Source organism: Excalfactoria chinensis, chromosome 22 (assembly GCF_039878825.1).
Source record: "Excalfactoria chinensis isolate bCotChi1 chromosome 22, bCotChi1.hap2, whole genome shotgun sequence".
Classification (NCBI taxonomy): Eukaryota; Metazoa; Chordata; class Aves; order Galliformes; family Phasianidae; genus Excalfactoria; species Excalfactoria chinensis.
Genome location: NC_092846.1, coordinates 5,068,403 through 5,096,044, shown reverse-complemented (window position 1 = coordinate 5,096,044; position 27,642 = coordinate 5,068,403). Strand labels below are relative to the sequence as shown.

The 27,642-nt window shown below is 55.6% G+C and overlaps 4 protein-coding genes across 4 annotated transcripts; 1 reads left to right on the top strand and 3 right to left on the bottom strand.

Moving 5' to 3' along the window:
• Window positions 1-731: 731 nt before the first annotated feature.
• RPL11 (ribosomal protein L11) lies at window positions 732-3,533 on the bottom strand. Its single transcript, XM_072355251.1, has 6 exons — window positions 3,425-3,533; window positions 2,924-3,074; window positions 2,519-2,625; window positions 1,999-2,130; window positions 1,215-1,325; window positions 732-806 (listed from the first exon to the last, which is right to left on the bottom strand). Exons 1-6 carry the CDS (start codon window positions 3,428-3,430, stop codon window positions 777-779), a joined length of 537 nt encoding a protein of 178 aa, XP_072211352.1. The 5' UTR covers window positions 3,431-3,533; the 3' UTR covers window positions 732-776.
• On the top strand, window positions 3,519-7,170 carry PPT1 (palmitoyl-protein thioesterase 1). Its single transcript, XM_072355250.1, has 9 exons — window positions 3,519-3,674; window positions 3,752-3,861; window positions 4,263-4,390; window positions 4,685-4,755; window positions 5,173-5,275; window positions 5,369-5,459; window positions 5,620-5,718; window positions 5,881-5,952; window positions 6,270-7,170. Exons 1-9 carry the CDS (start codon window positions 3,575-3,577, stop codon window positions 6,390-6,392), a joined length of 897 nt encoding a protein of 298 aa, XP_072211351.1. The 5' UTR covers window positions 3,519-3,574; the 3' UTR covers window positions 6,393-7,170.
• Window positions 7,165-18,233, bottom strand: CAP1 (cyclase associated actin cytoskeleton regulatory protein 1). The gene is made up of 13 exons (XM_072355249.1): window positions 18,151-18,233; window positions 14,126-14,237; window positions 13,661-13,761; window positions 13,027-13,104; window positions 11,566-11,709; window positions 11,380-11,465; window positions 10,750-10,855; window positions 10,466-10,643; window positions 10,109-10,296; window positions 9,789-9,912; window positions 9,602-9,684; window positions 8,940-9,083; window positions 7,165-8,547 (listed from the first exon to the last, which is right to left on the bottom strand). The coding sequence occupies exons 2-13, from the start codon at window positions 14,217-14,219 to the stop codon at window positions 8,464-8,466; spliced, it is 1,410 nt and encodes a 469-aa protein (XP_072211350.1). The 5' UTR covers window positions 14,220-14,237; window positions 18,151-18,233; the 3' UTR covers window positions 7,165-8,463.
• Window positions 18,234-19,536: 1,303 nt separating this feature from the next.
• On the bottom strand, window positions 19,537-27,114 carry MFSD2A (MFSD2 lysolipid transporter A, lysophospholipid). Its single transcript, XM_072355329.1, has 14 exons — window positions 26,961-27,114; window positions 26,730-26,852; window positions 26,083-26,207; window positions 23,369-23,492; window positions 23,192-23,270; window positions 22,607-22,779; window positions 22,429-22,519; window positions 21,822-21,943; window positions 21,594-21,677; window positions 20,917-21,000; window positions 20,701-20,813; window positions 20,476-20,619; window positions 20,224-20,400; window positions 19,537-19,913 (listed from the first exon to the last, which is right to left on the bottom strand). The coding sequence occupies exons 1-14, from the start codon at window positions 27,048-27,050 to the stop codon at window positions 19,856-19,858; spliced, it is 1,587 nt and encodes a 528-aa protein (XP_072211430.1). The 5' UTR covers window positions 27,051-27,114; the 3' UTR covers window positions 19,537-19,855.
• Window positions 27,115-27,642: the final 528 nt, after the last annotated feature.

Genomic DNA, 27,642 nt, shown 5'->3' with positions numbered 1-27,642 from the left:
CCGCAGCGCCGTCAGACCGGAGCCGCAAGGGGAGAAGCGGCGGTGCGACAGGGCGGGACGGAGGCGGCAGCTGCACCGGGAACCCGCAGAGCTGCCGCGGAATGAACGGCCTGGACTGCGCGGCGAGACGCGGCCTGAAGGGGAGGCCTAGCGGGGCTCAGCGGGTACAGTGTGCGGGGCAGGGAGCACCGCATGGGATCGGGAGCTCCGCACGGGGCAGGACGGGCACGAAGGGCCAGAGCCCATTACGTAACCTCTGCTTGCCCTCCCGTGCCCAAGGTCCCGCTGGTGCCAGCACTGAAGCATCAGCGCGATTCTGACTCACAAACTCTCCTCTGCACACGCTGGGTTACAGCTCAAGTTCCTGGTGCTGCCGGCAAAACTCCCCCTTCCCTGTACTGAGACATGACCAGTGAACCAGGTGGGATCAAACCGGGGCAGGCACGAGCTGCAGCTTTGCTCCATGGAGCTGGTTCACCCGCTGTAACACCCGCTGTAACACTGCACTGTGTGTGTGCAGAGGATGGAGAAAAGCAGCTGCACTGCTGGGCCTTCCAGGAGGAATTAAGACTGGCCACAATGCAGTGCTGGGCTCACACCTGTGGGACCTGCCGAGTGCTTCTATCCCCTCCCAAGAGTGGGCTCTGGTGCCTGTGGTTCTGCTGCTTCTTCAGTGCAGTTCCAGCAGCTGCCCAGCTCAGCAGGAACTCCCATAAATTCACTACAGAAAGTGGGGTTAAAAAACATTTTATTTGCTTTCTGGTAACAGGAGCTGCTCATTTGCCAGGCAGGATGATGCCGTCGTACTGTGGGAAAACCAGAAAGAACAGAGTGAGAACGCAGTCAGGTAAAGGTACAGCGCTGCTGTGCAATAAACTGGTGACCGCGTTCATTCCAAGCCAGACAAGAATAACGTCATTAAACACCATTTCTCTGTGCTGAGCAGCTAACTGCCTTTCCACCTTATGCCAAGTGGCTTATTTCCAAGGCGGGGGGGGTTCTGGGTAAGCACTAAGGCCACAAACCAGCCAAGCAAAACAAGAAGGCCCACCCTTCACATGTAAACCTAACCAGAACGCACTCATCCCTTTCACAGCCCCATTATTTGGCCCAGGGACTCGCTCCATTCCTCCCATAAGGAAGATAAAGCAGTGGAGTATTTTGCTGATACCTGCTGGGAATCGTGCAGGACAAAAACTAAAGTTGGACTTTACCTTCTGCTGAAACCAGCGCATGGCTTCTTCCTTTCCAATCCTGTGCTTCGCTCCAATGTTGCCAGTCCTGCGCTTCTTGTCAGCAATGCTGAAGCCAGGCCTGCCCAGCACCTGGCAGGAGGAGACCAATAGCATTACCTCGTTACAGCCTTTACTTCAAGCAAACCTCTCCTTAAAAAGGGACAATCTAGAACTTCCAGGTCAGCAACGTCTTATTTGGTGAGCTATGGTCAGGACTTCAAGCATTATCTTAAAGTCTCGATGCAACTGAAATCCAGTTAACTGAGCCAGGCAGGTCAACTGACAGAGACAGCTCCAGGTCAAACAACTCGCCACATATACAGAGAAACCAAAGTGAACATGGAAGAAGCACTGCTGCAAACCCAGAGGCCTCAGCTCTTAAGATACTGAGCAGAATGGGTTACATGAGTGGAACAGCTTCCCTCCATTTCAGAGGACAAGAAGTCAAACACACCAGCCACCACCTTCACACGATCCACCATCACCTCAAACTGAGAACCAACCCACCTTTGTCTTCAGCCCTCAAGTCCCTCACGCTTCTGCCTCCTCCTTCCCAACAGACCGACCCAAGTCCAGGGGTTTCTCTTAACGTTACCCCAGGAATACGGTAACAGAAGCAGTGGTTCTGGAGATGCTTTGAGATGCACCATAAATAAGGGGCCCTATAGCAGCCCTGTGAACATCTTTCTGCCTTTCAGCAGTTGCTGGGCTCTTGCAGCTTTCACACAAACCCAATGAATGCAGGGAAGCAGGGAATACTCACCACGTAAAAGTCCAAGCCATAGATGCCAATGCTGGGGTCGTACTTGATCCCTAAATCGATGTGCTCCTGGATTCCAAAGCCGAAGTTCCCAGTGTCTGAGAAGTTGTTTTTCCTCAGCTCGTATTCTCGCACCTGAAACACGCATCGTCAGTCACCACTTCATTACCAACCACAGCAGTTCTGCACGCTCTACTAACTGCTGCCAGCCCCACTTTTTGGTACGCATGTTGGTAAGCACTGAGCAATCACATTTCAATCCACAGCCTGTTTGGGAATCACAATAACACAGAAAAAACAGACAGCAGCAGCTGTAGCAGTGAGCTCTTAAACACACACACCAAGTAAAGACATGGTGCAATCTCAGCGCATGCCCCAGGGATGCTAACCCAGCCCTGCACATCTGTGACTGTAACTAAATCAGGTGCAGCATTTCAAAGCTTTTCACTGTCTTCGCAGCTGATTACACTTCAAGTTGCTTTTTCATTTCTCCACAAAGGATTCAGACAAACCCCATTCTCACCTTCAAGCCCTTCTCCAAAATCTCTTCTGCTTTGGCCCCACGAACCGTGCAATGAACAGCAATCTTCTCATTTCTCCTGATTCCAAAGGACCTCACGGTGTACCGAGCTGCAGGCAGTAAGAGCGACACTCAATACACCATTCAAAGAACTTCCAGGGGACTCGGAGCTTGTTCAAGGCCAAAGAAGTTACTTCAGAGGAAATGAAAAGAGCCAAGACAATCTCACATTCCCTCAGTAGGGACAAGGGCAGATACAGAGCTGGAGATTGAAGGGCTGCCATCACCAAGCACTGAGGGCCCACAGCACACACCACAGCCCAGTGCACAACTGCAGGTACCTTCGCACGGGCTGAGCCTCTCCCCCCCCCACCCCGATGCGCTCAGGAACCAGGAGCGCGGCCCCACCTTTGGAGAATACGGGCGTCTGCCCCGTCAGCTGCTCCAGGACCTTGGCCGCTCGGGTCAGCCTGTCCCCGCTCTCCCCAACGCAGATGTTGAGGCAGAGCTTGCGGATGCGGAGCTCTCGCATGGGATTCTCTTTTTCACCCTGGTCTTGCTGCGAAGAAACGCCGGTGGGAATAAGCACGGACCGCACGGGGCGGCCCGCGGCTCGGCGGACAGCCGGCCCCGCCGGGCGGACAGCGCGCCCGGTACCGGGAGCAGCCCGGGGGCGCCCAGCGCCGCAGCCCCGTCCCAGCACCGCGCAGGTCGCGGCCCGTCACGGCAGCCGCAGCCTCAGGGCGGCCCGCCGCCTCCCCGCCGCCCCCCCCCAGCCCCACGGCTGCCCGCCGACCTCCCCCTCTCCTCCCCGCACAGGCCGCCGCCCGGCCGAGCCCCGCCGCAGGGCGGATGGCGGCGGATGGAAACGGCCCGGCGCGGCCCCAGCCCCGCGGCAGTTCCACTCACCGCCATGATGGAGGCGGGGAAGAGAGCGGCGCCGCTCCGCGCGGGGCCTTATGGGGCGGCGCGAGTGTGACGCCTCCTGGCGGCCGGAGGGGGCGCCGCGCGCCGAGCATCGGCCTTCCGGCTCCGCGGGCCGGTCATGTGGCAGCCAAGATGGCGGCGCTCGGGGTGGCGGTGCTGGCGCTGCTGTGGCTGTGTCTCGGTCCGGGCCGCTCTATGGCCGCCGTTCCGCTGGTCATCTGGCACGGCATGGGTGAGCTGCGGGGGGCGGGTCGTGGCGAGGTGGGGGGGGGCGGCTGCAGCCTGACGCTCCCTCCCGGCCCCTTTCAGGAGACAGCTGCTGCAACCCGCTCAGCATGGGCTACATCCGCGACCTGGTGCAGCGCAGGATGCCGGGCATCTACGTGCTGTCGCTGCGCATCGGCAGCTCCACGGTGCAGGTGGGACTGCGGGGCCGCGGCCGCTTCGTGTGACGGGAGGTGCCGCACGGGAGGTGACTCAGTGGGTGCGTCCCGCTGCCGTCTGCAAACTGTCCCTCAGAGTAACGTGCAGCGTGTGCCATTTTCTGCGGGCTGGAAGGGATGGTGCAGGCTGACATAGAAACCTGAAGGGCTGAAATTGTGGAGAAGTTCGGGGACGCTGCTGCTGTGTGAGACAGCTCTGCGGGCAGGATAGGAGGGAAGGCGGGACGGGAAGTCTGACAGGTTCAGTTTCACTTCTGTCTTGTGAAGGTTGAGGTCCTCTTTCTCAAGCAGAGCTGTTAGACTGGTCTGCTTTCAGAGATTAAAATAAGCCCCTTTGAAGGTACAAGTTCCACTGTCTAACATGGCCAGTCTGTCAGGATGTGGAGAACAGCTTCTTCATGAACGTCAATGACCAAGTGAGGGAGGTGTGCAGCCAACTCGCGAAGGACCCTCACCTGAAAGGAGGCTACAACGCGATGGGCTTCTCCCAAGGAGGCCAGTTCCTGTGAGTTCACCTTCCTGTTCTGGTTTCATTGTTTTTTCTGGTGGGTTTTAGATTCTGGTTTTAAACTTCTGAACTACTGAGCGGGTTTAAACAGACAAATCCTTCACCAAGGTAAGAGCGCTGCAAAGGAGACCAGAATCCAGGAGTGTGGCAGGTTGTCGTTCCTCTGCCAGGAAGGCGCACGTAATCCACGTGCTGGGCCCAGGCAGCAGCTGGCTGAGCACCGTGAGCACAGCAGCACCCATGGCCTGGCCACCCCAGGCACTAACTCTGCTCCTTTCCCTTTCTGTGCAGGAGGGCAGTGGCCCAGAGGTGCCCTTCTCCTCCCATGTTCACTTTGATCTCCGTTGGGGGGCAGCACCAAGGTAATGTTCTCGTCAGCTGTCACAGCTCTTAACCATGGCTGAAGGGCATGGGGGGTTTTTTGCTGGTGGGAGGAATTATTTGTCCCTCTTCCTAAAAACTGACTGTATTCTACTAAATTAAGCGGTCCCTTTGTTACCCAAATATGGTGGTCTGCTTTGGTTAGCTGAGTACTGTATCTTCTGGCTTGGTCTTGCTTGATTGCTGGCAATCCTGAGTTCAAGAACATCATCCATTATCTTTGTGTGCAATAGTGCCCAGGGGCAGGAGGGCTGTCTAATGAGATTGCAGGATTAAAGGCTTCCTGATTCCCTTGGTAATTCCTGCCACTTCTCTGTAAGAGGCGGTTCTTTACCAGCTGGAGGGATTAAGGGATTTCTGTCTGCCTTGCTGAGATGTAACGTGTCTTCATACCTCAGGAGTGTATGGCTTTCCACGCTGTCCTGGTGAGAGCTCCCAGATCTGTGACTGGATCCGAAAGATGCTGGATCTGGGTGCCTACACACAAGCTGTTCAAGAGCAGTGAGTACATTCCTCAGGCTACAGAGACAGGGACCGGGCCCAGGTGAGCAGCTCCGGGTTTCCAGTCTGATCTTTGATTTCTCCCTTCTCCAGTTTGGTACAAGCACAGTATTGGCACGATCCTTTGAAGGAGGAGGACTACAGGAAAAAGAGCATCTTTTTGGCTGACATAAATCAGGAGAGGGTAAGGACCGGACTGATGAACAAATGGTAGCAGAACAGAAGCTTTAGTAGTGAGCTCCTTCATGTTCTCTGGGCTGGAGATGAATTCCTTCACTGGAGCTCAAAAGGAGCTCTCAGTGGGTTCTTACTCATTTGGATCTTTTTGTCTTGCTTTCACTCAGGGCATCAACGAGACGTACAAGAAAAACCTGATGGCTTTGAAAAAGTTTGTGATGGTGAAATTTCTCAATGATACTATGGTTGACCCTCCGATCTCTGAGGTGAGGCAGTCAGGGCAGATGCTGGTTTTGGTTGGCGTTTTGGTTCTTCGGTTCAGGCCTGATGCTGCGCTGTCTGTGGCAGCACATCGCTGGCAGGAGTTGGTGAATAAGCCTCTTTGCCTGCTGGGAGCCCTACAGCAACTTTGTTTTTAATTCTGACAGTGGTTTGGGTTTTACAAGAGCGGCCAAGCCAAGGACACCATTCCTTTGAAGGAGACTGTGCTGTACAAAGAGGTACGTTCTGCAACTTTCACTCTAAAGAATATTGTGTCCCCAAGACCCTGAGGAGCTCTGACCCCCACAGCCTGGCTCTGCTCTATCTCCACTATTCTGGGGGCACGGCCTTTTCCTACCAGGAACTGTTTCCCTCCGTGCCCATTCCTGGCAGCAGGAATTAGTGGTGATTTCACCCTGGCTCAGGATCTTTCTACACATGTTTAAAATGTGCTCCTTTCTCAAGCTTTGTTCTAAATCATCCCTCATCCCTAAGAGGCTTTTTCTCCCTGGGTGTGATTCCCCAGGAAGCTATGGTCACGCTTCTCTTCCCTTAGGATCGCCTGGGGCTGCAGCAGATGGACAAAGCAGGAAAGCTGGTGTTCCTGGGGGTGGAAGGGGATCACCTGCACTTCACAGAAGAGTGGTTTTACACCCATATCCTCCCATTCCTCCAGTGAAGCTCAGGGGAGGCACCTCATGGGAGCACTCAGGAGCATGTAGTTAATGCAGCTGCTACTGCGCAACAGTATTTTGTCTGTGGGAAGAGTGGGATTGTGGTGGGGGGTTAATCTCTGCAGTGGCGCCTGCAGCAAGAGACAGGAATTCACCTGGATGTAATTAGTTCCAATTTGGGGGTAAGCCTTGCACTGACTTCAAAGAACTCCACACCACCCCTGTGTCTACTCCTGGTCTCAGAGCTGTGGCTGTGCTGGTGATGGTGAAATGATTGAGCTGCTCGAAAGGTTTAACAGTTGCATTCACAGCTTCTGTTGCCTGTTCCTCTGAAAAAACAACGGCAGTATTAATTAAAACTGCTAGAGCAAGAATGCCATATCTTAAATGGATAAGCAAACAGAATTACAAGGCTCTATGCAGAGGAAAGAGCATCTCCTTCACTGTGGGGGGGAAGAAGACCACGTTTAGGAGGTTCTGAGGGTTTTTAAATTAAGTGGGTATTAACAGCTTGAACCATTTTCCACTAATGGCTTGTTTTAGGCACTTTGGTACAGCAACTGAAATCAATAAAGAACTCTAACCAACTAAAAAGAATAAAACCCAGCCAGGGTGTGATTTGAAGACCCCTGTCAGACTGATTCAAAGGGGGTTTCCCCGTGGTGCAAGTCATCCTCTGTGTAACCCCTAGGAAGGGTCGGGCAGCAACGGGGCGTCTCGTCCTGCCTGAGCTCCCGCATGCCTCCACGAGGTGGAAACAAGAGGCACTGTAATGAGCAAGTTGGCATTAACTTTATTCTATCTTCTGTATAATCTTACGTACATAAGAAAGGTTTTTTCACAAGCCTCAGGAGAAGACGAGTACAAGTCACAGGACAGTCTTAAAATAAAAAATTGCATATTTTTGTAAGTTTTGTCCTAGAGAAAGAGAACATTGACACTTTACAGAGGAAACGCATTTAAGATACGCTTATGCCACCCGAGGCATTGGAAAAATGAAGGTCAAAGCATGTGCAGCTCCCTTTATGGGTCAATACAGTACTATGTCGTAGCTCTTTATTCCACTGCTATGAAACAGAGGCTACAAGCTTTCATCAAAGTAAAGAGCCAAGCAACAGGGGAGAGGGGAGTCTGAGAAGATTCACCTATGGTGACTGATTGCAGATGGAGAGCGATGAGCTGACTTGATCCCACTTGGGTAATTTACAATACTGCACGACTGACCCTGGAATGAAGGAAACCTTTCCCCTGCAGGAGGGAACAGGTTCAGAACTGTCCTGGAAGACTGAACCTGAGTTCAGCTGCTCAGAGCAGGAAGCCCCAGAGCAAAGACTCCCTTGAGAAGGTGGAGGGTTCATGGGAAGAGTTGCTCAGCTCCAAATTACCAGCAAGGCTGCTGGAGGGGAAAATGCAGTTACTCCTCCACAGTCTTCCTGTGGCACTGTTTAATAGAAAGCCTCCTGTCATGGCACAATCAGAAACACACTGAGCTAATAGGAATGATGAAAGGGAAATCCGAGTGCAATGCTATGGTCCAAGTCCTCAGCCTTTGGTCCAACAAGGCCATTCCCAGGTCCTGTAATGCCACTGGTTGGTACAAAGATCTGGAATTGGCAGCTTCCAGGACCTTCTTCAGATATTTGCAATAGCAACCGTGTACTTTTGGACCCCAACAGGCATTATTTGTTAAAAGGGAACAACGTTCCTCTCACATGATCAATTTGCTTGAAGGCAATACAAAAAAAAATGAAACCAAACAACCGAACAACACTGAAAGCCAACTGCCAGTACTGGCTTTGAAGTTCACCCAAAATCTGCCATGATCAAGTGGTGCAGTTAGATCAGACAAGGGAGGGGAAAAATAAACCTTCCTGCTAATAGATGTGGACAATACCTGACCCACCACCTATACCAAATCCCAGCCAGAGGTATTTCAGTGATGGCAGGCAGCCGTGTCTCTCGGGTAGAAAAGCAGTTTGAGAGCAGAAAGGTACAAGAAATCTAAGAGAATCATCTGAAAGCAGATTTGTCCCACAGCAGAGCCAGGGGAGGGCACGAGCCTTGGAGCTGTTCTGCTTAGCCAGCAATTTCTGTCACAGTGGTAACCAGCTTCTGACCGTTCCACACTGTCTTGAACTGTTCTGGGACAGGGAATTCAGTCTGGAGAGTAAAAATAGAAATCTCTTGTCATGAATCTCCTTTTATGACCAAGTCTCGTAACCACTCCCCCTGTTTTAGGAATTTGCTTTTTTATGTATGTGTGATGTCCCTTCTTGTACCAACAAACGCTTCCTGTTCTGCCTCCCCCCCAAATCCTGAGGAAGATGCACATCTCACAGAACAGTCACTGTAAAGAGAAATGACCTGATTTGCTGATTTTAGCATCTAATTGTCATTCACAACCTCCAAGCCTGGCATTAAATGGCGACTCCAGAATTGTCCCTCCAGACCTCATGGCAACTGTGGCATTCCCTGGAGGCCTCAGAGCAAGAATGGTGCCTTACCCCTCCCTCTAGCAGACTTCCACAACTGATATCAAAAATAACACTTACAAAGTCACCACCCTCGGTGGGAATAAGGACATTCATCTCCGATGACTTGGCACTGACGATTTCGCAGTCTAGGGAGCTCTTGCTCAGATATACGTGGCAGCCATCTGTTTTGTTGATGGAGATCGTTGGCACTTTACCCATTACCTACAGAGTGACCAAAGGAGCAGATGAGCAGCATGAGCTTGAGCTGGAGAACCACGTTCTTGGCACCTGCCTTCAAGGGAAAGGATTGACTCCCTCTGCCCCCCCCCGCAGTCACACTGAACTCAGGTACTCCCACTACTGGCAAAAGTTTAAGCTTATTTCTTGTTCTGAACAAAACTAAATGAAAGGCTGGGCAAGCTGCTCATCCCAAATCCAACATCAAAACTGGCAGCAGAGTAGATTCTACTGCTGACCTCCTACTTTGGCACGCTGACCCTGCTGCTCACCTCACACAGACCTCTGTCTAAGTCACTGAAGCAGCTCAGTGAGACACAGTTCAGCCCTTTCCTGAAGATGGGACAGCCTCAGCTGCAGAGCAGCAGGGAGGTGTTTTTTTTCCAATCTTTATACAGACACCTATTCTTATTCCAGAAATCCAGCTTCTCCCAGAAGCAGGTGCTACTGGTTCCCTGTGCAGCAGTCACACTGCAGGCAGAGAGCAGGGCATAGACACTCACCTGAACTTTGATGTCCCTGCTGTTTATTATCTCTACGATGCCCACCACATCATCAAACACCAGACCTAGCTTCTTGCAGTTATCTGCAAAGACAAGACAGAGTAGCTCACAAAAAGGTTTTAGAGATGTAACCTTCTGCAAACAAAGCAGCCTGCAAAAATACAGTTTTCAGGGTTGCTCTACTTACCAAGGGTGATGGAGTTGATCTTGCCTTTGATTTGGAGTGTGCTATTTGTGCACTTGAAAACATACGCTACCTGCTTCAGTTCTGTGTCACTGATCACCAGGTTAGTGGCATTTTCCTGGTTTTCCTGAAAAGGGAGGGAAAATGCACCTTATGTTTAGAATGCAGACCAACTTATCAGCATGCACAGCATGACAGTGGAGTTTCTTTAAAAGCAAACTGCACATAACATCAGGCTAATGCCTCTTACAAGAAAGGAGACCCCCTTCCCCTGCTGCAAAGCTCTCATCCCTCCAATCCTCACGCTGATGGCAGGCACTCACCACTCTCCACTTCTTGCCTTCTAATTCTAGCAATGCAGGTTGCTTTGGAGAGATTTTTTGGGAGGGATTAACACTACAGGCTGGTTTGGGAGAAGTGAAAGGCTTGGGTCCACTTCTTATAGGACCTCCCTGGTTCTTCAGTGCTGGATTCTTGTGGGTCTTCATATCATCTGAAACATGTCTTAAGCCTGCAAAAGAAATCCAGCCTGAGCTCCAGCTCTCCTCCAGTAACGCAGTTTCACAAACACTGGACATCAGTGATCAACACGATAACATTTTTCAGAATGCAGGAAAGCCAGCAGCAAAAAGCCAGTCCTCTGGGCTACCTGGCACAGCATTCTTGCTGCTGCCACTTACCCGATGTGATGCTCTCTCCCCGATTGATCTGGGCGAAGAGCGCAGAGCGGGTGGCAGAGTCGTCAGCACCAGAGCTGGGGTGGGAGGGAGCAGGGGGGGGAGGAGGGCCAGGGGGAGGCGGTGCCGCTCCAGTGGGGGTCATGGATGGTGCTTTGGCCCCTTCTGTTGCCACAGGACCCTGTAAGAGGTCGGCAGGAGGAAAAGTGATTGCATAAACTCACATCTGCTGCAATAATCATGCAATACTCTTACAAGAGGCCCCTGCAGGCCCAGTCAGCACTTACCGTTTTGCTCCAAGTCAGCCCTGTGGTGTGATACTCTTTGATATAGGCCTGCAGCTCTGTCCAGATACGCAGGTAAGCCTTTACCCAGTCCACTTGCTTTTTGTCTCTGAGGATACAAGGAGATCATGTGGAGGCAGCAGGTGCATTTGCCATCACTACTCAAGGACTACAGACAGATCATTACATATCTGCCTCAGCTGGGCCAGCACAGCAGCTTCACACCTCCAGCATTGAGTTCTAGCCTCAGTATTCATCTTGCACTTGCAGGCAAAAGGCTGCAGGCCTGCTCTGCACTGTAACCCATATAAATTGAGGGGTCTGATGACTCTAACAAGACCCATACCCGAGACACGACTTGTTCCCTGGAAAGCAGTCCAGCCACCAGATAATGCTGAGACAAGAACAACAATACAATGCACTGCCAGAGATTCCAGCTGCAATCTGAATGCGAGGAATTCTGACTTTGAGGATTAGGAATGAACAGCCAGGTGAGGTTTTATAAATACACCCCACTTTTTAAAAAAGAAGAATTAATTTAAGACCAAGGTAGCTTTGTTAGCTACCAGAACAGCCGCTGCATGCCCTGTTAGCTGTGTTCAGAGATGCTTTTAAGAGAAAAGGTGAACTTACACATCCTTGTACTCCTTAAGGATACGGTTGGTATAAAACATGGCAGCATCAGTCATTTCCTTTACGTAAGGACCGGGCTTTGGAGACTAAAGAAGAACAGACATATTGGTATGAAGCAGCTGAGGCAGCTGGCTCACCAAGCAGCCAGGCTGTTCCCACCAGCCCACTTCCCACTGCATTTCTTACCATGGCCACCCAGCCCAGGGCTGGGATGCTCTCGCTGACTGCTGATAAGTGATTGAACTGTTTGCTGCCACGGTTCCTCTCTCTTAAATTCTGCACCATCTGGATTTGCTCCGAAATTGGTTTCAGAAGCGCTGAAAACACATTCTGCAAGGCAAGAGAGACAATAACAATTGAGAACACTGGTATTGTCCTGGGAGCGGCACACCTTTATGGCTGACTCTGCTGAGATGACATTCAGAGGAAGACTAACAGGCCTAAGCTGTGGTCGCAGCCCCTGCCCAGGTTTGGCCCTCCCCACAAGCTGAGTGTGGTCCCACAGCCCAGCTTCTCTGGGGCTGAAGTCATCGCTCCCGACCATTGGTACTATGGGAGCACGCCAAGAACTGTGACTCATGTGCAATCCAAGAAACACTGACAAAGCTTGTTAGTAACAGGGACAGAAATAGCATTTGCCTTTCCAGTGTTCTTTTGTTCTAAGACAGTTTGTCAGATGTTTCCTCTCCTTCATAAACCCTTAAAGAAAGCAGGTGCTATGCAGGCTTTTGCAGTTTGAGATTTACAGCCTGCATTACAATAGGAGTCGCATGAGATTCTCAACTCATCCTACCAACTTCAGAATTCAAGTTACTTCTCAAGTCAATCCCAGCCTTCAGTACTTGAATGATAAGGCCAGTTTCCTGTATGCTGTTCAACTGGAGAACTGAATACAAGTGCTTACAAGACCTCTGAGGTCAGAGTAGAGCAGCCAATTGCACATTTTCAGTTACATTTTACAGTGAATAGAAAAGTATCAAAGCTACCACAATGTAACAGAAGCAGCTATGACTGAGCCAGATAACAACTGCAAAGAAAAGCAAGGTGGGATCCTGTTGCTTGGGAAAAACAGTTCTCGGAAAGGAAAAGCCACTGAATCAAATTCTCAGTCACGCATCCTGCTGAGAGCCAGCAACCTAGAGTGTTAAATTACCTGCTAAGCAGAAATCAATCCGAAAAGCCTGGCTATTATTCAGAAAACATTCAAGAGTGACAAGTGTCTGTTCTACTTCAGAAGGAGTTTCATGCCTGAAGCATCACATAATGCAAAGCACACTACTGAGATCCCAATACAGCTCTTGTCTGGTTTGCATCTTAGGGAACAGTGATTGGCACAGTGTTGGTGCCAGGTGAAACCTGAGAGGGGCAGAAGCAGTGAGATAATATCCACATGTTGCTCAGCTACAGAGAGCTTGTTGCTTTCATCTGTGGAAAACACCAGCCCTGTAGCTCTACAAATCAGCCTTCAGAATTCTGCCCAGTACTGGGTGAGCACCCACAACAGTTCACACCTTCAGCAACTCCTGCCTTATGGATCTAAGAGTCTCCAGTCCTCAGGAGGACCTGGAATGTCCCAGCTTCTCCTACAACTGCAGTCATCCTGTGCTCTCAGGTAAGGGCACACAAGGTGTGATTTCCCAGACTTACCTCCGATGGCTGCTGATGTTGAGATGCTGTCACCAGAAGAGACCTCTCAGTCATCAAACCTGCATGAACCATCTCAGCCTGAGAACAAAGAGAAACATGAGAGAGCTTCCATTCTCTCCAGCGTAACACTGCCAGATTTTCGAGCTCCCACTGCCCCTTCCTTCTAGTTTATAAGAAGACAGTTATGCTGTCCCAAACACTAGGAAGCAAAAGGAGATAAGGTAGTAGCGACATAGTGGTCCATAGAGCTGCCATAATTTTCTCCACATCCAAAAATCATGTTGTAGCCTAGGCCAGATCATCCCTCTACCTTTCTTCCAATTATGAAGGCACACATATAATCTGTTCTTCAATCTGATAATGCATTCTTGGAGACAACTATCTTCAGGGAAAGCTGATGAGAACTGAGCAGCTCTCTGGGTGGGCAGCACACAGGCATCCTACAAGCACAGACCAAGGCCTGTGAGGAGAACCATGTACTCACCACCCAGAGAGTTCACAGTATTTTATTCATCTTCTGTGTGGGTAACAACCCTCTGGAGGTTATCTGGGCATCTGTCTTGAATCCTCAGGGATGACTAACATCTGACAACACAGTGCTAAATGACAGAGGGAGAAGAAAACGATTCCTTACATGCTTTTGCACATCCCCACCAACTTCTTTGCTGATGTTGATGTATTCAGCTACCGGGCCAGACAGAATGGCATCAAAAGCCTGCACGTACTGAGCCACTCCTGCAGAGAATAGCACAGATATCAGCACATGACTCACAGAGCACCCGCAGCCATCGCATTCTCACCTGCTTTGACTGAACCTGTCGGAGCTGCACTGAGTGAAGGCAGTGGGTGCAGCCCAACATGCAGCTGGGCACAGGCAAGGGAAGTGTTGCAGTGGTAGGAAGCTGCTGTTGGGGCCAGACGGTAACCACAGGATCTCTGCTCTTACACAGTAACCTCCATTAAACTCACTTCCTCTCGCACCCGCAGCTCCTGCAGCAGCTCCTGCAGCAGCCCCTGCACACACCCCATGGGCACTGCCCAGTCTGCAGCACATCCCACCGAGGCCCAGCACAGTGCTGATGCTCAGGGAGGTACTCACCCAGGGAAGAGCCATCTCCACACATGCCAGGCCCTTGGCACACCGTCTCCAGGCGCTCCACAGCCCTCTCCAGCCGTTCCACCAGCCGCTCCATAGCTGCGATGTCGTCAGCCTGCACAGACAGACTGTGGTTATTCACATCCTTGACGGTACAAAACTGTATGCCGAGTGTTGGAAAGGGCTCAGCAGCAGCCTGTGATTCTGTGATAGAAACCCTTCCAGCTCCAGAGGAATTTCTACATAGCACTACATCCCAGTGACAGACAGACCCTCACATCGGCAGGGATGTTTGGATTATGCGATGGCCATGCACATGGCTGCCTTATAGTTGCTCCTTAATGGCTATACTGTTCCTGTTCCACTGCACGAGCCTGTTAACCTTATAAGGATATTAATGCTCACACCTTCTAACCTAGCATTCACACCACCCAATAAAGCAAAGGTCTGTGCAGAATCTCAGTGCAGCTGGTTATTGGCCAAAGTCCCATTCACAGCAAATCAAATCAAGTCTGACTGCTTACCAGGGAGCAGTTTGTAGCTCCCCAGGGTTTCAATTCTGCAAATGCGTCTGCAGGGACCTTCGGGAGCCCTGAATGCCTCCACAGAGCACTTACAGCTCCTGCATTGATGCCGCACAGCACTGGCGTGTGGCACGAGCTGCCCTGGCAGCACCGAGGCGAGCAGCTGCAATGGCTGAGATAGCAGAGCTGCTTCCACAACAGTTTGCCCCTGTTTGTGCTCCCACCAAAGGCTTTGGCATCTGAACCGCAGCATCTGCTCTGCAAACACTGCACAGGAAAGTGACTTAGACTCAGGAATCATCTGAGGCTTCTCATCTGGAAAAGTCTGAAGCGTAATATAAACTTTCCATTAATTTCTGCTTTGTAAAGACTCTGCATGGAGGAACATGGCAAGACACCCTCTGAGCACACTAATGCCCAGGGAATGCAGGGAGGGAACAGCAACTCACCAACCATGTTTTTATCTTATCGTGACTCTGTAGAAATATTTTACAACGTGAATCATCACTGTGGCCAGAACACGGCTTCCTTCTGTCTGCAGCAGCCTGAGAGCTCAGCCCTGCCTGAGGAAGGCTCTCCCCAGCCCAAGAGGAAGGCAGTGCCATCCAGCTGAGTCCAGAACTCCCTCAGAGCCTCAACCTGCAGTTCCAACACTGCTCTGCTCCTGCTCACAAGCTTTGGTCACGGACCAAACCTGCCCACCACAGCAGCGAGCTCCCAGAGGAAGACAAAAGCATTCTGCCCCTCAACAGCGAGCCAGGGTGGCTGCTCTGCGTCAAACTGGACAGCAGCCTCTGGAGAGCTTCCAGATGCATCAAGTTGAGAGAGGCTGAAAGCTGTGGGCGGTCACCCATGTAGCTGCCGGTAATGAATACTTCTTTTTTAATTCGGTATGATGCAGAAATCCTGACCACAGAACCAGCAGCACCCTGCATCCAGAACCAGGTTCGTGTCTGCAAGCGGGAGTGCAGACAACAGCAAGGCTCTGCTCCCCCTCTTTCAAGCTTAAGGAAGCGCTTTTTCCCCAAAACAGTCACCACTAAGGAAGCTCCCCCGTGCCTTGAGAGCACAGCAGGACGCGGGCACACAACAGCATCAGGAAGGACAACAGGTTCACAGAGCGCTGGGCACACAAAGCTGCTATTCTGCACCACTGATCCCCGCCACATTCCACGCCAGTCTCTAATCTGATCAGCCCCATTACCGAGTCTCAAACTGCAATTCAAATCGGGATTACAACCAGTAAGTCCAGATGGAGAGCAGCTTCCTGCCCCAGCAATAAAACATGCTGTTGCAAGGAGCGTAGAGTATAAATTCGAGATACTCTGTTGGGATTAAGGTCCCTTAGAAAGAGTTCCTCGAAGTCCTGGTTCCTGCCATTAGACACGTCTGTCCTGCACCTCGGCTGGCTCTCCTTGATGGAGGCCATGAGCCCATAGCACTCAGTGCCAGCTTTGCAGACCTGCTACTGCCTGGAGAACGGTGAAATCACTTCCATCTTTAGTGGGCAGTATTAAAGCAACTTGGGAGATAAATCAATTGATAAAGGGGCTGGGAGGTCAGAGCTACGTGCAGGCAGCACAAGAGCCAGAGCAGGCAGCTACACCATCACTCTTCACACATCCATCCTGCCTTACCCTCACTGTGCTCTGCAGATGCTCTTTTGATCTACAAACACAGCCTGGGTGAAATAAAGAGGTTCAGCTCCACAGACAAGAGCCTGACTGATACCAGGAACCAGAACATGCAGTTCAGAGAGGGCAACGTTTACTGAGGGGAAAAAAATCAATCAATCACAGACAGACCTGCTCGGGCAGCACCTGGACAGCAATTTAACTACCAGCCATTGGGAACGCAGAGGAATCTGTCAGTAAGCGACAAACTGACTTCACAGCACTCAGCTCGCACAGCAGGATCTCACCAGCCATCCTCAAAGAGGAAGCTGAGACAGCGATCACATCTGAGTCATTTCTGCTCTGTGCTGTTCCATGCCCAGAAAAGGGAAAGGCTCCAGAGCTGTGCCATGCAGGGCCAGAGCGCGCAGATGGCAGCGGAGTTCAGCTGAATCCCCCCCTTCTGAGGCTGCAACGCAGGCCTTAAATCCAGGTCTTGTTTAAATTCAAGTGAACTCTGACTGTCAATGGGGTGGAAGCAATGGACTCACAGCAAACACTTATGCATTTCACCCTGATGCAGAATGTCTATTAATCTGCATAGCACGTTTGGTTCATTTATTGGCTCATCTTCACTTCCTCCCAGGCTCGGGAACATAGTTTTCAGCACGCTGCACAGCACGCAAGCTTTCATCAACAACAAAACCACATTAGAAACCGACCCAGCAATAAAGAGGCTGCTTTTTTTTTGGTACAAATATCCCGTCCAACCCTGCACAAACCCTCAAGAGGAGTTTCCTGTTTGGAGACCACCCCGGGCTCAGCGCAGCCCCGGCACCCAGCGAGCGCTCAGAGGAGCAGCAGGCGCTGAACCCGGCCCGATGGAGCCACAGGCTGCAGCTCCAGCACAGAGCCCGGCACAGAGCCCGGCCCACGCCTCGGTGCAGCACAACGGCATGCTGTCAGCAACACAGCGTCTGCAGCAGCTACTTCCTGCTCTGCGGGCAGCGATGTAAAGATGGGAGAACTAAATTAGGAACATTCCACAGCTTATTCTGGGCTGACACTGGAATATCTCAGGGGACCGGCTGCCAGATGACTTCCAGCGTCTGTATCTTCCAAAGGACCAGGCGGGTTTTCCTCCTAGAACAGCTCACAAAGGAAGACTCTCTATGCGGCGACGCGGGGCGCAGCCCGGAGCAACCCGAGGCCTCAGAGCAGCACCTGTTGGCAGCCCGGAAGGCCGGACACCCGCTGCCGGTGGCTGCGATCTGCCGCGGCCAAGGAGCCAAAACCGGCCCAGAGAATAACGCCGGAGCCGGTCCGAGCCAACAACAAACCGCCCCGAGCTCGGAACAAACGGGACGTGACACCGGAACCTCGAGCCGCTGCCCCGAATTCCCCGGGGACGGGAGGAGGGCTCCGTGACGGCACGTGACCGCGGGGAGCGCCGGGGATACGGGAAAGGAGGAAAAAGGAGCGGAAAGGAGCGGAAAGGAGCGGAAAGGAGCGGAAAGGAGCGGGGCGCCGCGCTGCCTCCCGCGGGATGGAGGAGCGGCAACCCGGGCCGACCGCAGCGACCGGGACCGGAGGCGGCGGCGGGCGGGGCTGCAGGGCGGGGCGGGCGGAGCGGAACGGCCGAACGGCGCCTCGGGGCACCGGGAGCCGCGGGGATCCGCCGGAACCGCCCGCAGCCGCCCAGCCCTACCGGCAGCGCGGGGCCGACACGGCGGAGAGAGCGCTGCCACCGCCACGGCCTACAGAGCGCCCCGCCCGCCGCCACCCCGCGCCCCCCGCTGAGGCGGCACGACCGAACCCGGCCCGCCCGTTCAGGCCCGCCGCACTCCGGCACGCACTGATTCACTCCCGCACTCTCTCACTCCTCACTCACCTCCCGCCGCCGCCGCCGCCGCCGCCCAGCACCCCCCGCACCCGCCGCTTCCGGCCCCCGCCCCGCGCACCGGAAGTGCGCACGGCCCGGCGCGGCGCGAGAAGAAGGGCGGAGCCTCGGGCGTCGGCGGCCTGTGATTGGCGGGTGCGAGAGGGGCGGGAGGAGGGGCGGGGGGCGGAGCTCCAATCGGGAGAGTCCGCGTTGGGGCGGGGCTTCGGCTGGGGGCGGGGTCCAGGCGGCCGCGGCGCGGAGCGACATCGACTGCGCTGCCCCCGCTGTGCTGCCCCTGCCGTGCTGCTCCTGCTCTGCTGCCCCTACCGTGCTGCCCCCTGCTGTTTGCCGACCTGCTGTTTGCCGACCTGCCGCCGCCCCGCGCCCCGCCTGCGGCTCGTCCTGGGGCAGAGCGCCCCGCAGCTCCGCTGTGCCACGAGGCCGGGGCGGGCCGCCCGCAGATCATGAAGCGCAGCGCACCGGAACGCGGCGGCAGCCTTTGTGTGCGCGGCTGTTCGCGGACAGCAGCACGACCTCCGCCGGTCACTGCCGGCCACGCGGCCGCTCCGGGATCAGCTCCGTGTTCGGCTCTGGACGCCGCCGCCTTGGCAGTTCTGTGCTCGTTTCCCCCCATCTCGTTACTTGGTGCAGCCCCGCAAACCCACAACCGTCACTGCGTTACGTCCAGCACCTCAGATCTCAGCCCTGGGAACCAACGGGCAGCTCGGCTCCTTCTGCCCCGCTGAGGTCACTGCACCAGCAGCACGTGGCACCCCCAGCCCACGTTCTTGCTCCTGTTTTTTGAGGCTCCATCCTCATTCCCACCCTTTGCAGCTGGAAGTGCAACAAAAGCGAGCTCTCTGCACAGAGGGACTTTGGCTTTGAGCCGCCTTGGTCCTTGTTTGACAAACACTCTTCAAATGGCAGCCCCAGCACCACGGGGACAGCACAGCGCTGCACAGCCCGAGCTGCCCGCTCCAGCCCCTGCCATGGGAACACAGCGCTGCCAGTCAGCAGAGCTCTCATAGGAGAGGGGAATATGAGCACACAGTATAAATATCTGCACAGATCAGCACTTGCCCAGAGCTGGGGAAGAAGTGTTGAGTGTCACCCACCACCACGTTCCATTTCCCCCTGCGTGGCAGCTGCTGTTCCTGTTTCCAACACGCTGCTCGCGCTCCTCACCAGCAGCACTTTGGAGCCATTCCTCCCTCCACCTCCTCCTCCCTCCTCTCAAAAGAGAGAAAATAATGGTGCCTTTGTTGGGCTGCTGCAATGCAGGCACTGCAAGGAGCTGGGCTGTGGGGTAGGGCTATGGGTGCCACTTACAGCTCCTCCACACGGCACGGCAAGTTCCCCCACTTCTATGTGAACAAATACCAGCAGGTTCTCAAATTCAGTTCCAGTTCACTATATACAAATAGCAAAGTTTAATATTTACATCATTAAGTTAATCATCTATATAAAAAAACCCCAACAAAACAAACAGAACAGCTTCCTAAATTAGTGTCGTCTGTACAGAGCGCAGCGGTGCGCTGCCCTTGGCACGGTCACAGTGTAATGTACACTACCCATTGCCGGCCCCGCTGCGGGAAGGGAGCTGTGCTCTGCCTGGAGCCGGGGAACGGCAGCTTCAGCTCTGCGGGTCCATCTGTGTAATGTACACTACAGGCACCCCGCGGTCCCACCGGGCTGCAGGCAGGCGAGCTGTGGGTCACACAATGTTGGCCAGCTCTGTGGAGTCCGACTCCGAGCTGCTGTTGCTCTCCTCCCTGCGGGGGAAGAAGGTGTGAAGCAAAGCCTGCCTCCATCCCACAGGGCTGTGCAGGCAGCAGGGAACCCCACAGCCCCGGAGCCACCACGTGCAGACCCGGCCCAGCTCTTTGGCAACCAGGGCAGGTCCCGTGCCATCCTCAGGCGCTTCACACCACCTCTGTGGCAGCCAGGATTGGCAGAACCATCACTCCTCACTGCCGCCCACAGCTCCAACATGTCCCAGTGCCGCCTGACGAGCCCAGGCCAGACCCATCCCACAGCCCTCGCACGCAACACGGCCGCCTGTCAGCACGGTCCCACACCCACCTCAGGTCCTGCAGGGCCTTCTTGTTCTCCCTGCGCTTCTCCTCGTCGATGGGGTACAGCTTGAAGAGCAGCAGGCCCAGCAGGATCAGCCCCACAGGCACGGCCGACACCAGCAGCTTCAGGGTGACGTTCACCTCGCTGGGCTGGGAGCAGCCCCGTGTTTGGTACCCAGCGAAGCTGCAGACACACACACGTCAGAGATGGGAGAACCACAGCCGGGCTGCACCCTGCTGCCACCCCCACCACACTCACTCCAGGCTGAGCGTAGAGATGCCCAGGGACACCCCAGAGGTGAACTTGGTAAAGAAGACATAGAAGGAGAAGAAGATGGCTTCGTGGCCGCGGGATTCGGGGTGCTGCAGCTTGAAGTCATCTATGACATCCGGGAGCATGGACCTGCGTGGAGACGGGTCAGCATCTCCCTCCAGGACCCCCAGGGATCTCAGAGTGCCCCGCAGAGCCCAGCCCCGCTCTCACCAGGGCAGGAGGAAGGCGGCCGCCACGCTGATTCCTGCCGCCACTGCCACGATGTAGGTGACGACGAGGTTACTGTCCAGGACAACCACCAGGATGAGGAAGGGGACAGCGGACTGCGGGGGGACAGAAGCTATGTTGGTATCCCAGAGCCCTACAGCTGCTGCCCTCAGCCCCATCCATCCCAGCCCCGGCACGCAGCTCTGCGCAGCCACTCACCGAGATGCCCACATAGACGGCAGTCTTCTTCCCAAAGCGGGTGAGGAACCACTGCCAGAAGGGGATGGTCAGGGTGGCTGACAGCTGTGGGAAGAGGTTTGTGGTCACTGGCTGTCCAGGCTCTGCCCACCGGTCTCAGCCGCTCACCCAACACCCCAGGCTTCCACAAACATCCACTCCCAGCCTGGAGAGCTGGAGAGACTGAAGCAGGCACATAAGGACATGGCAGAGGGCCCCGGTACCATTCCCTTTAGCCAGCCAAGGACCTGGCTGCCCTGGGCATAGGAAGGAGCCAGATCCAGGAGCCAGGCTCTGCAGGGCTTGGCACTTCAGACCTCCCCATCCCATAGGACTCCCAAAGAGCTGTTGTGCTCCATCCCAGACAGTGAACACCGAGCTCCTTTTCCTGAGATGGGGGAAGGGAGATAAGTGGCCAGATTTGGACAAAAGGCCCCACGGCTCCTGTTCTTCCATCTCTGGCAGCCTTCACGTGGGAACAAAGGCTTTGCTGTTCCTGCCAACCCACCCTGCTTCTGTGACTTCTGCTCCCTCCTCTGCTCCCAAGGGACTTTTGATCACTGCCCCCACAGCCCCAACCTCCCTCGCTCCCCAGCTCAGACATGGGATGCCATTGTGGGCATCTCATCCCTGGGGGGGTCCAGTGGGGCCATACGCACCATGATGGCCAGGAGGATGTTCTGAAACTCGTTGCGAAAGCCCAAAGTGTAGGTGCAGAAGAGGGCAAAGTTGCCCTCCAGCAGCTGCAAAGGGAGCAGACAGCGGTCAGGGGAGGACACTATGAACAGATGCCAGTGTTCACTCTCCATCCACATCTGGATCACTGATCCTGGCCCACCAGGCTTCAGCTTGCCCCCTGCCCCATCCTCCAGTCCAGCCCTCCTCACCATGAAGGCCAGTGAAGTGAAAAGGAAGCCAGTGATGAGCTTGATGTAGGCACTGTGGTTCATCACCAGCTTCAGCCCTCGGAAGAAGGAGACTGGCTCATCTGACTGCAGCTCAGAGGACTCTGGGGAGCAGAGTGAGCCACCATCAGACCCACAGACAGCACCTTGGGTGCCCAGGGCAAAGCACCCAAACCTGCTGTAGAGCAGCACACAGGACCAGGGAGTATAAAGGCAATGGGGGAAAGAAGTCCCCAACCCAGAGTCTCAGAGGGGCACTGCTTTGCCCAGGATAAACCAAGCTGGGTGAAGAACAGAAGGGCAGGACCAGAGCTCTGGACTTTGGATATCACCTCACTCTGGGATGCCCCAGCTGACACACAAATTCAGCCAGCCAAAGCCATGTGAGATGAACATCTCCAGCAATGCAGAGATGAGTCCTCACAGCAGCACACTGAGATGAGCTGAAGGTGCTGTGTCCTTCTGCCCACAGCACTGCCATTCTGCAAAGCCATCCCAGCTCCTCACCCCCTCTTCAGGGGGCAGAACCCTCAGATGAGGCCACAGCTCCTCCAAGAGCCCCATCCATCACAGCCCCTCTCTGTCTCACCTCTCTTCTCCCGCACGCCCACTGAGAGGATGACGGCGCAGAGGATGTAGAGCCCTCCGATGACCCCCGCTGCAACCATGTAGGCATTCCTCTGTGTGAGAGGGGAAGCAATAAGGGAAGGCCTCATCCTGCTGCTGCCTAGGGAAGCAGCAGAGAACAGCAAGTGCCCTCAGTTTACCGTGTCTGCCAGCGAGCCGGTGTAGTGGGTCATGTTCACATTCCTTATGGTCCCTGAGAAGTTGGTCTCACTCAGGAAGGGGGGGTTCTCGATGCAGGGGGCAACTGCCTTGCCCACGATCTGGCCCTGGATGGCGGTGCCCAGCACAGTGCCCAGCACCTCCACTGTCATACCTGGGGAGAAGAAGCAGGGCTGAGCTTGGGGCTCTCTGCTCCCCGTTAGCAACAGAGGTGAGCCAGCACAGCACTCCCACAGCTCCACCTAAACCAGAGGAAAAAGTCCTGTGCTGGGAAACCAAGACAGAGAGGTGAGGTATGCCTGCACTTGGGCACAGTGCTGTCTGCCTTATAGCAGAGGGAGGGAGGACTGAGGAGCAGCTCTCAGACTTAACAGGAATGCGTGCCAGAGGAGACAGAGAAGAAGAAGAAAAGATCTGGACCAGCCGCAGCTCAGGCCCTGAACAATATTCCTTGGGATGGGATGCAACCGAACAATCCCCTCCCTGCACCTGCACGAGGATCACACCCCAGTGGGAACAGCAGTGAAGGAGCTGAGCACCATGCAGGAAAGGGAGGAAGCACTCACGGTAGGCAGTGGCCGAGTCCCGCTCACTCTGCTCCCTGCTGATGAACATTGTCAGCGCCGAGTAGGGCACATGGAAGCACTGCAAGGGCACCAGAGAACGGGCTCGGTGACTGTTGGTGGGTCCTGCCACCCTGCCCTGTTCCTCCCCACTGACCCAGCATGCAGAGCCCAACTCACCGTCACAAGGGTCTGGAAGATGCAGTAGAAGATGAGATACCACATCACTTGGCCTCTGGAGATGTCTGGGACAAACCAGATGAGGAAATAGGAGATGACAGCAAATGGGGTGGAGAAGATGATCCTTTGGGAAGACACAGTGTCAGCCTCGCAGACACACTTGAAACCCATCAGCCCAGCTCTCCCTGCTGCTGTACAGACAGTGGGGGCCCGGGACCTGATTCTGGGGACCCCCAGCTGCCCCGAGGCCCACCCTGCTAAAATACATAAGCAGGGCTGGGTGCCACGTGGCTGCAGGCATCACCTTGGCTCTCACAGCAGGGAAGGGAATGGGCTGACTCAGACTTCCACAGAAGAACTGTTTCTGCAAGAGCAGGCATCTCCGCTGTGATGGAAGGGACTGATCTGCTCCTGCCATCAGTTCCCAGCTCCAACCCTTCCCGCAGGCAGCACTGCTGCGTGCTCAGCAAGATGCCATCGCCCTGCTCCTCCTGGCAAGGGCTGCAGAGCAGCCAGGAGCACAGCTCCCTGCCCACAGCTCCTGCCAGCACCGAGCCCTCATCCCAGGGTCACCTCTGCTCAGCTGGCAGGAACAGAGCGAGCCCCAGCCAGCAGCAACCACTCCTTCCTGCAGCTCTGCACAGTGTGCAGCAGCACATGGGGCGCGACGCACAATAGGATCAGGGAGGGAGCATTGCTCAAGCACCAGAGCTTGGCACTTGGCTGTCAGAACTGGCCAACAGGCAAACAGCAGCGGAAAGCCACCCACTGCATCTTGGCTTCATTCTGGCTTTGTTTGCAGACTTGCAAGCACGCGATGCTCCGCAAGCCACTGAATGGAGGCTGCATCAGGAACCAAACCAGCAGAACTGTGCACATGGTCAGGGCTGTGTCCTTGCAACGAGGGGATGGGGAAATCTTTCCATGCAAGCTGACAGCACAGGACACCAAGTTAAATTTAAGCTGGGGAGGCTGTTGAGAAACCGTATCTCCGCGGATGAAGCAGGCAGAGGCTGCACAGGATGGAGCACATGCACATTTTTCCACACACACGTCACCCCGGCGGGGGGAGGAAGGGGTAAGGCAGCTCTCAGCCACTCCCCCCCGGCGAGCACATCGCCACGCGTATGTGCAGCCGAGAAAGGTTCGAATCGGTCCCCGCAGCCCCACGCACGACAGGAAGCACGTTGCACGGGCCGCAGCACCCGTGGGTGCTCACGGGGCGAGCGCAGCCCCCCCCCCCATGGGGCACCGGGGTGTCCCCGGCTCCAGGATGCGGCGCTGCGCCCCGGGGCGAATGACTGCGAGTTACCCCGTGGGTGCGGTGCGAGGCGGCGGTGCCGGTGACGCGCGGCCGCTCATTGGCTGCGTGTGATGGCGTGTTCCTTTGTGTGCTGCTTCCCGGCCCGGCGGCTTAACCGTTTGCAAACGGCCGGAGGAGGAAGGTCAGAGCCGGGACAACGCGACCAGCACGTCAGGGGAAAAGGCTGGTCATAGGGAACACGGGAAATGCCGCATGAGAGCAGCGCGGAGCTGCCGGGAGGAAGCAGCGTGCCAGGAAGGGCTTCCAAAGAGCTGCAAGGAAGCAGAAGCTGCCCCGTGCTTTGAGTCACAGCTCCACGTCACGAACTTCGTGGCCCGGCAGGAATTCACCCCCCGGGTCCCATCACACGCACCGAGGGGTTGGGGTCGGGCAGCAGCACGAGGCAAAACTGTGCCCAGAAATGGAGGCAGCAGCGAAGCTGCATCAGCCCGCGGCTGCCGGTTTCCCCTGAGGCCAGAAATAACACCTGCGAGCCGAGGGGCCCAACAGGCCACAAAAGCGCTGGCTAATTTTAACAATGCACGAGCCATCCCGAAGAATGCAGCAGCTCCATCCCCACCCCTACCCGAGATTACAGAGCTGCAGCTGAGCGCAGCTATCCCGCCCAGCCCCACGCTAATCTCCAGACCCCAGACTCGCCGCGCTGCCTGCAGGGAGGCTATTTCAGGCCATGCACGGAACCTGGCTCAACCAGGCAGCTGCCTCTGCCCAGAGCTATTCACAGAAACCCCTGGAAGCAGAGGGTGTAATTGAAGGGGAAAGGAGTGCCCTGCAGCCACAGCCCCCTGTGCCACTGCTCACTGTCCTGCGCAGGGACGGGTGTTGATGGACACCCCCCCCCATCCCATGCCAAATCTTTTGGGGTTTTATAAACACCCAACACCTCCAACTTCCCTTCGCTCTGCACTTTGCTCCCAAGGGCAGCACCCACATGCAGACGCCTGGAGCCGTGGCAGCTACTCCTCCTGTTCACACCACATCCTTGTGACCATCAGCAGGCACCCCACCACCCCGCATCACTGTGCACAGCCCCCCCTCCTCCCTGTGGCTGCAATGCCACCTGCTCTGCAGGCAGCACGGCCCTGCCACAGCAGTCTGCACCCAGCACCCGAGCGTGGCACAGGGCACTCCTGGGGGGCTGGAGCTGGTCCAGGTGTAACAGCACAGAGATACACCCAGGGACACAAGGGGACAGCTCAGGTACAAAGGGATAACAGGCACAGTGCAATGCTGCTGGCAGCAGCCTGTGCTTTGGGGGCACCAGGCACCTCCGCTGGGTGAGACAGACCGTGGGCACATCCTGCCCTACTAACCTCACCCAAGGGAGGCCCACAGCTGGCGGCCATCAGTGCACGGGGAAGGGACACCAGGTGCCACGGGCAGAACTCACCATGGCATCAGACGGCCAAAGCGGGTCCACGGCGTCTTGCTGATGAAGAAGCCCACCATGGGGTCTGTGATGGCGTCCCATGCTCTCCCCACAAATAGGATGATGGAGGCGTAGAACGGGTCAAGCTGTAGGAGTCAGAACCACGGCTGAAGTTGGAGCCCAAACAGTTCCAGCCCCCACAACGGGCTGGTTGCCCCCCAGTGGCTCAGGCTGCCCAGACCCCCATCCAACTTAGCCCTGAATGCTTTCAGGGATGTGGCACCACAACCTCTCCGTGCAGCAGCACCAGCACCTCACTGCCCGGGAGTAAAGACATTTTTCTTCACATCTAACCTAAATCTCCCCTCCTTCAGTTTAAAGCTACATACCCTCATCCTATTGCCGTCAGACTATGTAACAATTCAACCCCTCCTGCTTCTAAGAGACCTTAAGGGCACAGATGGGCTGCGAGGGCACAGAACCCCGGGGCCGCCTCGCTGAGCTCCCACGACCCCACAGCTGTTCCACCAGCGTGACTCGCCGTCTGGGACACGTCGATCCGCACACTCCCAACAGCGACGGCCGCTCCCGGGACTCCCTCCGCGGGACCCGGATCCCCCCGCCCCATAAGGAGCCCGACCGAGCGCCGCCGCCCCCCTTCCCGGTACCTGTGCCACGTCTAGGAGGTAGATCTGGAGGAAGAAGCCCAAGGCGCAGCCCGTGGTCTGGTAGGGGGCCCCGCCGACGGCGTAGCACAGCTTGCTGCACACCGACAGCCGCTCCCGGCTCTCCTGCAACGGTTCGCGGCATTAGGATCGGGGAGAGGGGGGGGAACCGAAGACGGCGCCGAGCGGGGCCGGGGAAGCCCCGGGGATAAGGGGAGGGGGACGGCGGCTCACCCTGCGGCGGGGCTGGCGGCAGGAAGGCGGCAACAACCCCGCAGCCGCGGCCCCGACGCGGACCCGCTCCGCACCGCCTCCCCCAGCCATGCCGTGCGCGATGAATGGGGCGCGGAGCCACCGCCCGCGCGGCCTTGTACGCGGCCCGCCCCGCCTCCTGCCGCCCCGCCTCCATCCTGCCTCCATCCTGCCCCCATCCTGCCTCCTGCCGCCCGCCTCCTGCACTTCCATCCCAGCCTCGGCCCTTCCCCCCACCTGCAGCCCCCGACCTTCCCCGAACCTCTGTCCATCTGTCCATCTGTCCGTCTGTCCCCGTTCCTCCGCACACTCCTATGCCAGCTTCGTGCTGCCCTGTCAGCGATCCTGCTCCACTGAAGTCCCTTCGATGGAGGGTTGTAGTGGGGCTGCAGTGGGGCACAGAGCCCCTTGGAGCTGATCCTTAGCCCTCACCAATGGATGCCTGGCACTGGGAGGTGATGGTGGCACTGGGAGGTGACAGTGTCTCTACCGCCCCAAGCCCAAAGTGAACCACTACTGCTGCACCTCTCAGTGCTGCTTGTGGGGCCGGGGCTGTGCCTGCGGGACGATGGGGCTGCAGCTTTGGGACACAGCATCTGGTGACAGCATCCCATGCAAGGCAATGGGCTTGGTGAGCTCGAATGGACCTTTCCAGCAAAAGCAA